This window comes from Oncorhynchus mykiss, chromosome 26 (assembly GCF_013265735.2).
Source record: "Oncorhynchus mykiss isolate Arlee chromosome 26, USDA_OmykA_1.1, whole genome shotgun sequence".
Classification (NCBI taxonomy): Eukaryota; Metazoa; Chordata; class Actinopteri; order Salmoniformes; family Salmonidae; genus Oncorhynchus; species Oncorhynchus mykiss.
In genome coordinates this window covers 9,801,216-9,812,607 of record NC_048590.1, presented here as the reverse complement: position 1 = coordinate 9,812,607, position 11,392 = coordinate 9,801,216, and the positions used below count along the sequence as shown (strand labels likewise).

At 43.6% G+C, this 11,392-nt stretch overlaps 1 protein-coding gene across 50 annotated transcripts in view; it reads right to left on the bottom strand.

Annotated features, from left to right (window-relative positions):
* Positions 1–509: 509 nt before the first annotated feature.
* The window catches only part of si:ch211-266g18.10 (muscle M-line assembly protein unc-89), a 104,645-nt gene continuing 93,762 nt past the window's right edge, over positions 510–11,392 (bottom strand). For 47 of the 50 annotated variants that reach the window (XM_036964423.1, XM_036964412.1, XM_036964427.1 and 44 more), the window contains 3 exons: positions 3,787–3,831; positions 3,037–3,072; positions 510–2,823 (listed from right to left, as the gene is read on the bottom strand). In XM_036964423.1, the coding sequence (XP_036820318.1) occupies positions 2,741–2,823; positions 3,037–3,072; positions 3,787–3,831 (164 nt within the window). In that variant the 3' untranslated portion in view covers positions 510–2,740. The remainder of the gene's footprint in view (positions 2,824–3,036; positions 3,073–3,786; positions 3,832–11,392) is intronic. The other 3 variants (XM_036964413.1, XM_036964435.1, XM_036964426.1) reach the window with 2 other exon arrangements.

Genomic DNA, 11,392 nt, shown 5'->3' with positions numbered 1-11,392 from the left:
AATAAATAGATACGGGATACAAACATTGATTTTGATCATTAATATATGTATTCTCCTCTCATGTTCCAGTTAGTTTAAGGTCCTTGATGGTGTAATCCAGTGCAATAAATTATATCTAACTTTTGTTGATACAAATGGACAACACCAACTTTAAATGAGTTCAAAATGGATTATCACACAAAATGAAATATTTCAACGACACCTGATTGCAACAAGTGCATTCCAACGGACGTGTTACCCATTAAAAATTATTCTTCAACCTCATTCTGGAGGTTCAGACAATGGAATGCTTAGAATCAGCACTCCTATCAAAATGAGGAGCATTTTGTAGAAGTATAGATGGTTGATAAGGCTTCAGAACACCATGACTGAGTCTGCCACTTGTCACCTGTGGGGAAGCCAGAGGGTGTTTTATCAGAATCTGGGAGCTCTCATGGACATATAGGTTATGGTTATTCCTTTCCAGACATATAGTACATACAATACAAAAACAACTTCACAGACTTCGAGGCACCAACATAATTTTTTTTAATGTGAGTATGAGGTCCCTGCGAATTTGATGAAAAGCTTTATGCTACCTCAAAGTTAACAAACGCAGACTGATGAAGAGGAATAGAAGAAAATGGAAGAAAGCAATGTAGCCTGAAAATCAATGAGGAAACATATTCAGCTACAATGGAAGTACTATCTCATTGTGAGTTACCATTGTGAACAGAAGGGCAAGAAATGCAACATTAAAAACAAAAACGTCTCACAAAGTAAGGTAAAAATCCACTGAGGTTGTTGTATGTCATTTCAGCAAGCCATGACACACACCATCGCAGATTGATCTGAAATAATTTCATTTCTGTACTTAGAAACAGATAAGATTAGCATTTCTACAATATTATTTTGTTGAAATATAATTTAATCTCTGAGTACTTACACTAATTGATTGCACACAAATTGCCCATTTAAATTTATTGATTCCTCATGTCTCACTCCGATGTTAGGTAGTATAATTATTGTATATTATATGAACCATATAATATTCAATAAATATAGTACCTAACATCGGATTTGGACCAAACCTTTTTCTAACAAGGAGTAAGACATGAAGAATCGAAAGAAACTATCAAAAGCCACCCATGGACACTACACACCCCACGCCAATCCCACCCTAAAAAAGAGAATACAGTATTAGTTCTCTATGTTTGACGAATAGTATGGAGCTGTGACTCAGAGTGTTATTTCTTCATCCTATGTAATGTATTCTCAGTGAATTTGGTGATGTTTTTTTCTTCCTGTTCAGAGAAATTAATAATTTAAGTTAGGTTAATGCCCCATCCTACATCTTGATATTACAATGTTCTGACCACTAGATGGTGCTGTTCCTACTTGTAGTTATTTTTTTCAGAATCCCACTCAGTGTTAAAGGGATTGTTCACCCAAATGACATATTGTTTCCTTACCCTGTAAGCAGTTTAGGGACAAGTTATGACAGCAACCCATGTTTTGGTTTTGTTAATCTGGCCGGTGTTTGAAATGCTAACTTTTTAGCATTTGTGGCACAAATCCAATGCAAGTCAATGGTACCTAAGCATTTCCAAGCTTCATATCTAAATCATCTGTCAGTAACATAACAGCTTTAAATACTTCAGAATGATTTGGACATGAAGCATGAAAATGCTAATACAGGTACCATTGACTTAAATTAGAGTTGTGTCACAAATGCAAAACAGTTTGCATTTGAGTCAGTGGACAACAAAACCAACACATGGGCTGTTTAATTTATTTCTTCAAAGACTGCTAACAAGTAAGGAAACCAAATGTAATTACGTAATTTAGGTGAACTGTCCCTTTAACATGTGGGGGAGGAATTCCTTAAGAAAAGCAATCCTGGAGGTTAGTGTCTACATTTATTGAATGTAATGGCCAATTTGGGTGGAATCAATTAGCTTAATTTCTCAGATATCAAATTATATTTCAACATAATATTGTTGCAGGAACACTAATCTTATCTGTTCTCTAACAGAAACTATTTCAGTACAATCTGAGAAGGTGGGTGTCGAAAGCCTCTTTCTTGTGATTTTTTTTAGATGGAACGACCCATTGATGTCTTAGTATGAGAGCAATGATATAGAGCCCATGTTCATGTAAATAAAGCGTAATTCAGAGTCCACAGCAACAGAGCAGCAGTCTGTAGTCCAGCCCAACCAAGCTCTTCGCCCAAAATCTAGAACAACACTGCTCGGCTTCCATATGCAGCTCCAATTCAACTGAATGTGATGACAGACAGAGAAATTGCTTGCGCTGCACTGAGAAGTATGAAAGCCAACGGTACAATCTGTGTTCCAATTTGTTTAAATATACCATTCAATTGAGAAAACTGACAACTATCAAAGCGGGAATTGAATCAAGCAAATTAGCATGGCCCTAAAAAAGGCTAACCTGCAGATGTAAACACAGTATGCATTGTTTCATTCAAAATACTTATGTCCTGATATAGATCAACTCATGCCATATCAGCTATCAAAAACAAAATATAACACGAACACATTTGGACAGGAATGATGTTGGCTACCCATAAGAGCTCAACGAATTCACTCAAAGTGCTTTGCTGTCCTAGGTTTCTGTTGAAGACCAGCTCAGGACGCTAGGCTGCAACATAGCAGTAGTGGATTCCATGGCTTGGTTTTATTATGAACTCCACACTAAAGGTGTCGCCCATCTCGTCCCATTGCTTTCTATACTGTGCTCTTCACTGGAGAGGTGAGAAAGGGTAGAAGGGATACTGGGCCTCATCTTCATCCACAAAAAAGCACTGGAAGTAGGGCATCTCATCTGAAAATTATCCAGAGTATAAAAAAAGAAACAGTCCACTTCCCATCATTAGCTTATAAATCATTTGTGAAGCATTTATGTTGGCCTTATACTGCACAGGGCTTATGAAGGCCTCATAAATTATACTTTATTAAAAGTGTAACTGGTATGTGATCCATAGACTGCCCTTAAAATATAATATTTGGAGTGCTACTGTGTGAAAATAATATTTACCTTCTGTGGCGAAGGGGTCTGTTATAACAGGCTCTGCTGTTGAAGAAAGAGGTCATGATTTTAATGTCACGATGATCAATGTTTCAATGAGTCTAGACATTCATGAGAAACACAGACTTGAGCTAATTGTTTTGAGGATGGAAACCTCTGTAAGTTACGTTTTGGAAAGAAGAGGTGTGGAATGAATGAAAAGTTGGTCGGGGGTGGCATAACTTGCAGGACTGCTATGCTGCAAGTGTCTTTGTTTTGGCATGTTTATTTTCTCTAACTTTGCCCTAACCCTAACCACCCTCTAGCATGCTTAAACCAAACCCTAGTCTCACGTGGCTAGCTTTCACAAATCTTGTCTTGTTGACACATGTATTAGAAGTTTAGACAAGCCTCGTGTTTGATTGCGAGCTAGATTGTTGCAAGTCAGAATTATTTTCAGAAACACCACTTCTGTTATGCAGCTCCACCCAAGATACATCTGATTGGTTTGATAAGTGGCAACGGGTCACCATCCCTTCTGACTATCTTTCTGCCAACAAATGCTACCCTAACAGATGCTACCCTAACCCATAACCACTTTAACCTCTTGTGCATGCATGCAAATTACGAATCACACAATGTTTAAGTTTCTTGTGAGATGAAATTGCTTCAGAATCACGGAGTGCCTTTAGATTTCAGTTGCTGAATAGGATAGAATAGAAAGAGAATAAAATAGAAAAGACTAGAATGGAATGGAATATAAAAGAATAGGGTTATTACCCTTTGCTTTCTCTTCTTTGGCAGGCTTCTTCTCAGCAGACTTCTCTATATTAGAAAGGGATACCAATAAAACAATTATGTGTTTCTGAAAATCTTCTAACCATTTTTGTGCCATTAACCAGGTTTCCATCCAACCTTTTGATGTTAGTAAAGTACAAAGTACAAAATGTCACGACAGGGTTGATGTAAACAGCAAAATTGTTGGTAAAATTGGTTGGTAAACTATGTCGACAAAACAAAATACGTTAGACAAGGTGGGATCTTTTAGACTCTGTAAAATGAATTATGTGAGAAATAGCAGTGGAAACGTCTTTATGCGCAAAAATTGATATAATAACCATCATATTAAGGTTGGTGTCACGACTCCTACCGAAGTGGCGCTCCGCGGTTGTCGTCACCGGCCTACTTGCTGCCACTGATCCCTTTTCCCCTTTTCTGTTTATAGGTTTCACCTGTGTTTGTTTTAGGCTGATTGGTTTGGCTTTATTTACCAGCAGGCCCGCCTGTGTTTGGGTTTTTTGCTGGACTGTTTAATTAAGTCCCCCGTGTTTGGGGCATTTGTTTTAGTGAGTCAGCACCAAACTCATGCAGAACCCCCTGTTGGTCAAATGTTTGTCTTGATTTTGTTTCTTGATTTTTTTTCCCCTCTTCCCAGCAAAAGGCGGTAGTCGATTCAGGCACAGCTGGGAATTTTATGGATTGTGGACTCGTCATCAAACTGGGTGTTCCACTAGTGCCGATAGATTCTCCCTTCCCCGTGCACTCCCTAGATAGCCGGCCATTAGGGTCAAGGTTGGTCAGGGAGGCCACGGTTCCACTGGACATGGTGACGCAGGGGAATTATAAGGAGCGGATTAGTCTCTTCATTATCGATTCGCCTGCGTTTCCAGTGGTCCTGGGGATTCCCTGGCTGGCTAGTCACAATCCTACGATTTCGTGGAGACAGGGAGTTCTCCAGGGGTGGTCAGAGGAGTGTTCAGGAAGGTGTATGGGAGTGTCCATCGGTGCCACGTCGGTGGAGAGTCCAGACCAGGCTTCCACTGTGCGCATTCCCCCTGAATATGCCGATTTGGCAATCGCTTTCAGTAAGAAGAGAGCGACTAAATTACCACCTCATCGACAGGGGGATTGTGCAATAAATCCCCAGGTAAACGCTGCGCTTCCCAAGAGTCACGTGTACTCATTGTCTCACAGGAGGAGACGTTGGCTATGGAGAGATATGTCACGGAATCTCTGGGGCAGGGGTACATTCGGCGCTCCATCTCACCCGTCTCCTCGAGTTTCTTTTTTGTGAAGAAAAAGGAGGGAGGTCTGCGTCTGTGCATTGATTACAGAGGTCTAAACGCCATCAAAGTGGGGTTTAGTTACCCCACTACCTCTCATCACTACAGCGGTGGAATCATTTCACGGAACACAGTTTTTCACAAAACTGGACCTCAGGAGCGCGTATAGTCTGGTGCGTATTCTGGATGGAGACGAGTGGAAACCCGTGTTTAGTACCACATCGGGCCACTATGAGTACCTCGTCAGGCCGTATGTGTTAAAGAATGCTCCAGCCGTATTTCAATCCTTTGTAGATGAAATTCCCAGGGAGCTGCACGGGCAGGGCGTGGTTGTCTATATCGATGATATTCTGATCTATTCCGCCACCCGCGCCACGCATGTGTCTCTGGTGCGCAAGGTGCTTGGTAGACTGCTGGAGCATGACCTATAAGTCAAGGCTGAGAAGTGTGTGTTCTCCAAATGAGCCATCTCCTTCCTGGGCTATTGCATTTTCACCTCAGGGGTGGTGATGGAGTGTGACCGCATTAAGGCCGTGCGTAATTGGCCGACTCCGACCACGGTGAAGGAGGTGCAGCGGTTCCTTGGGTTTGCCAATTACTACCGGAGGTTTATCCGGGGTTTTGGCCAGGTAGCAGCCCCCATTACCTCACTGCTGAAGGGAGGGGAGGCGGTGCGTTTGCGGTGTTCGGCAGAGGCGGACAGAGCCTTCAATAGGTTGAAAGCGCTGTTCACGGATGCACCCGTGTTGGCGCACCCGGACCCCTCTCTAGCATTCATAGTGGAGGTGGACGCGTCCGAGGCTGGGGTGGGTGCCTTGCTATCACAGCGCTCGGGTACGCCACCAAAACTCCGCCAGAGCGTAACTATGATGGGGGGGACCGGGAGTTGTTAGCGGTGGTAAAAGCCCTGAGGGTGTGGAGACACTGGCTTGAGGGGGTTAAGCACCCTTTTCGCATCTGGACCGACCACCAGAATCTGGAGTATATCCGGGTAGCTAGGAGACTGAATCCACGTCAGGCAAGGTGGGCCATGTGCTTCACCCAATTCAGGTTCACTCTGTCTTATAGACCAGGCTTCCTGAACACAAAGGCCGACGCGCTGTCCCGTCTCTATGACACGGAGGATCAGTCCATCGAGCCTACTACCCATCCTTTTAGCCTCGAGGCTGGTGGTACCAGTGGTATGGGAGGTGGAATCGGACATCGAGCGGGCATTGAGGGCGGAACCTGCGCCTCCTCAGTGTCCGGCTGGGCCTAAGTACGTGTCGCTTGGTGTTCGGGTGGGCTCACACCCTACCCTCCTCGTGTCATCCTGGGTTGGTGAGGACAGTGGGGGGCCTCCGAGGGAAGTATTGGTGGCCCACCTTTGCTAGGGACGTTAGGTTTTATGTCTCTTCCTGTTCAGTGTGCGCCCCACTAGGCTCCTAGGCACCTTCCTAGAGGGAAGTTACAACCCTTCCCCGTTCCACAACTGCCATGGTCTCACTTATCAGTGGATTTCCTGACCGATCTTCCCCCATCCCAGGGGAACACTATGGTCTTGGTTTTCTAAGTCCTGCCATCTCCTCCCGTTGCCCGATCTCCCTACAGCCTCGGAGGCGCTCCAAGAAAACCCGGAAGGCCGTCCAGGAATCCCTCAAACAAGCCAGTGGATGGCAGAAGAGGAGTGCTGACTGCCACCGGAGAGAGGCCCCCGTGTTTGTACCGGGGGACAGCGTCTGGCTCTCGACCCGAAACCTGCCCCTCTGCTTGCCCTGCCGGAAGCTGGAGTCGCAGTGTGTGGGGCCCTTAAAAGTCCTGAGGAGGATAAACGAGGTGTGTTTTTGGTTACAACTCCCTTCTGATTATCGCATTAACCCCTCGTTTCATGTGTCTCTCCTCAGGCCGGTGGTAGCTGGTCCCCTGCAGGACGGTGAGGTTCCGGAGGTCCCTCCACCCCCTCTGGACATCGAGGGGTCCCCGGCGTACACGATACGGGCAATTCTGAACTCGAGATGCCGGGTGAGGGTCCTGCAGTACCTCGTGGACTGGGAGGGGTACTGTCCGGAGGAGAAGTGCTGGGTACCGGTGGGGGACATCTTGGAACCGTCACTGTTGAGGGATTTCCATCGCCTCCATCCGGATCGCCCTGTGCCTCGCCCTCCGGGTCGCCCTCGAGGCCGGTGCCGGCGCGCTGCGTAAGCCGCGCGCTTCCTGGTTGGGTTGGGCTTTATTTACCAGCAGGCCCGCCATCTTTATACGGTTTCTGGTTAGGGTAGGTTTTAATTGTCCCACTGGGTACGACAGGTCCTATACACTTCCTTATAGAGTCACTCACCGATCAGCGCATACGTCAATATTATTCTCCGAGGCTACCTGGAACATATCCCAGTCTGTGTGATCAAAACAATCTTGAAGCGTGGATTCCGATTGATCAGACTAATGAATAGTCCTTAGCATGGGTACTTCCTGTTTGAGTTCCTGCCTATAGGAAGGGAGGGGCTAAATGGAGTCATGGTCAGATTTGCCGAAAGGAGGGTGGGGGAGGACCTTGTATGCATTGCAGGAGTTAGAGTAACAATAGTCCAGTGTTTTTTCACCGCGAGTGCTACAGTCGATATGCTGATAGAATTTAGGTAGCTTTTTTCTCAAATTTGCTTTGTTAAAATCCCCACCTACAATAAATTCAGTCTTAGGATATATGGTTTCCAGTTTGCATAAAGTCCAGTGAAGTTGCTTGGGGGCCGTCGTGGTATTGCCTTGAGGGGGGATATACATGGCTGTGACAATAACCGAAGATAATACGGTCAGCAATTTCTTGTGAGGAATTCTAGGTCAAGTGAACAATTACACCATGAGTCGTTAATCATGAAATATACACCTCTGCCCTTCTTGTTCTCAGAGAGAGGTTTATTCCTGTCGGCGCGATGCACTGAGAATCCAGGTGGCTGTACTGGCAGCATATCCTGAGAGAGCCATGTTTCTGTGAAACAGAGTACGTTGCAATGTCTCTCTGGAAAGCAAACCTTCCCAGATTTTGTTAACTTTGTTGTCTAGGGACTGGACATTAACGGATAATATACTCGGAAGAGGTGGGTGGTGTGCAAGCCTCCGAAGTCTGACTAGAAGACCGCTCCGACTCCCACTCCTCCGGCAGCGTTGTTTTGGTTCGGCCTCTGGAACCAGTTCAAATGCCCTGGACAAAGGATCCGCTTCAGGAAAATCCTATTCCTGGTCATAGTGCTGATAAGTTGATGCCGCTCTGATATCCAATAGTTCTTCCCGGCTGTATGTAATAACACATAAGATTTTCTGGGCTAATAATGTAAGAAATAATACATAAAAAATAAAATACTGCAAAGTTTCCTAAGGACTAGAATCGAGGCAGCCCTCTCTGTCAGCGCCATTTGTTGTGCTATTGAAAAGCAACAGGGTAGCTATCATTTGGCAGATTCAGACTGGGTTTCAGACAAACAGAAATAAATGGCAAACTGCACTTGACTTAACACTACAATCCTGATTATGAGGTGTAACGGAGGAGGAAAATTCCATTCGATCAGGCAAGGCAAAACTATATCAATCTTCTGTTGTTTAATTATCACTTTGATTCCAACTATATACGGTGGGGCAAAAAAGTATTTAGTCAGCCACCAATTGTGCAAGTTCTCCCACTTAAAAAGATGAGGGAGGCCTGTAATTTTCATCATAGGTACACTTCAACTATGACAGACAAAATGAGAAAAAAAATCCAGAATATCACATTGTAGGATTTTTTATGAATTTATTTGCAAATTATGGTGGATAAAAGGATTTGGTCAATAACAAAAGTTTCTCAATACTTTGTTGGCAATAACAGCGGTCAAACGTTTTCTGTAAGTCTTCACAACACTGTTGCTGGTATTTTGGCCCATTCCTCCTTGCAGATCTCCTCTAGAGCAGTGATGTTTTGGGGCCGTTGCTGGACAACAAGGACTTTCAACTCCCTCCAAAGATTTTCTATGGGGTTGAGATCTGGAGACTGGCTAGGCCACTCCAAGACCTTGAAATGCTTCTTACGAAGCCACTCCTTCATTGCCCGGGTGGTGTGATTGGGTTCATTGTCATGCTGAAAGACCCAGCCATGTTTCATCTTCAATGCCCTTGCTGATGGAAGGAGGTTTTCACTCACAATCTCACCATATATGGCCCCATTCTTTCCTTTACACGGATCAGTCATCCTGGTCCCTTTGCAGAAAAACAGCCCCAAAGCATGATGTTTCCACCCCCATGCTTCACAGTAGGTATGGTGTTCTTTGGATGCAGCTCAGCATTCTTTGTCCTCCAAACACGACGAGTTGAGTTTTTACCAAAAAGTTCTATTTTGGTTTCATCTGACCATATGACATTCTCCCAATCTTCTTCTGGATCATCCAAATGCTCTCTAGCAAACTTCAGACGGACCTGGACATGTACTGGCATAAGCAGGGGGACACGTCTGGCACTGCAGGATTTGAGTCCCTGGCGGCGTAGTGTGTTACTGATGGTAGGCTTTGTTACTTTGGTCCCAGCTCTCTGCAGGTCATTCACTAGGTCCCCCCGTGTGGTCCTGGGATTTTTGCTCACCGTTCTTGTGATCATTTGACCCCACGGGGTGAGATCTTGCGTGGAGCCCCAGATCGAGGGAGATTATCAGTGGTCTGGTATGTCTTCCATTTCCTAATAATTGCTCCCACAGTTGATTTCTTCAAACCAAGCTGCTTACCTATTGCAGATTCAGTCTTCCCAGCCTGGTGCAGGTCTACAATTTTGTTTATGGTGTCCTTTGACAGCTCTTTGGTCTTGGCCATAGTGGAGTTTGGAGTGTGACTGTTTGAGGTTGTGGACAGGTTTCTTTCATACTGATAACAAGTTCAATCAGGTGCCATTAATACAGGTAACAAGTGGAGGACAGAGGAGCCTCTTAAAGAGGAAGTCACAGGTCTGTGAGAGCCAGAAATCTTGCTTGTTTGTAGGTGACCAAATACTTATTTTCCACCATAATTTGCAAATAAATTCATAAAAAATCCTACAATGTGATTTTCTGGATTTTTTTTCTCATTATGTCTGTCATAGTTGAAGTGTACCTATGATGACAATTACAGGCCTCTCATCTTTTTAAGTGGGAAAATTTGCACAATTGGTGGCTGACTAAACACTTTTTTGCCCCACTGTATGTTGTGTTAAGTTCAAAGATTCAAAATGCTGATAGAACTGTTGAAAAACCTGTATAAATCACTTCATTCAAATAGAAACGGAACACTTTACATTAAGTTACGGTATAGGGTTTATTAGTAGTTTTAAACAGGTAAAACTCAAACCTAAAACTCATTAAAATTGTGGAATGGTAATTTTGGTGCTTGTCCAATAGCAAGTTTATATGTCTATTTATGACTCTCTTTTGAAATAAATGTGAAATAAAATGCACTATTATTAAAGAGAGAAAAGAGAGATCCATACGATGTCTCGTAAAAGCGGAAAATATTCAGAAAACTAAAGTGTGGTGAGCTTTCAGCGCCTGTCGGCTGCAGTAGCATCACCCAAGTGGGTGGGTTTATTGGAGTTTGCTATATGGAAAGGTGGGCAGAACGTCAGAGATGGTGAAATATACAGTACGTCCAGAAGCTCCCGACTTGTCCATGTCTGACTGACACACTCCCCTAGCAGCTACCGCAGTGCTCTCTCCACTCAGTGACCAACGATGCACCGTTCAATTCACCTTTTATTTACCTAAATCTAGACATATACTTATTTTAATTTTAGTCTGTATACTACAATTATGCTTTTAGCTTGAGAATGTGAACAAGATCAAATAAACCTTACTAAGTATTTAATAAAAGCAATAATTGATTACAGTATAAACCCGTTATTTTACAGTGAAAGAAATGTGAATGACAATGAAGTAGCAACTATACCTTTGGGTATATCTTAAGGATAGAAGCGGCCAGCAACGTAATTGTTCACGATTTTGGAAAAGACTGTCCAACTTATTCATCATGGTTATGAATATAGGGTAATCAATCCATTTAAAGCTAAACACTGGCATAAACTGAGGTTAAAAAAAGAGCACCTAATACAATGCATTCAGGTTTACTTCAGACACTGCAAAATAAACCAAACTGTGATTCATGGCTGTTTAGTGAGCTAAATGTATTAAAGCACACACTTCAACTCAAATTGCAATACCCTGAAATTATTCCAAAAAGGCAGTCTAGAATTGATCAAAAAAGTTGGCTTTGCAACAACATTCTGGCATTTCTACAGCTGCCAAACAATACATGAATAACTTTCATTACAGGGACTGATTTGGAAGCCTTTTCTTTGGGAGT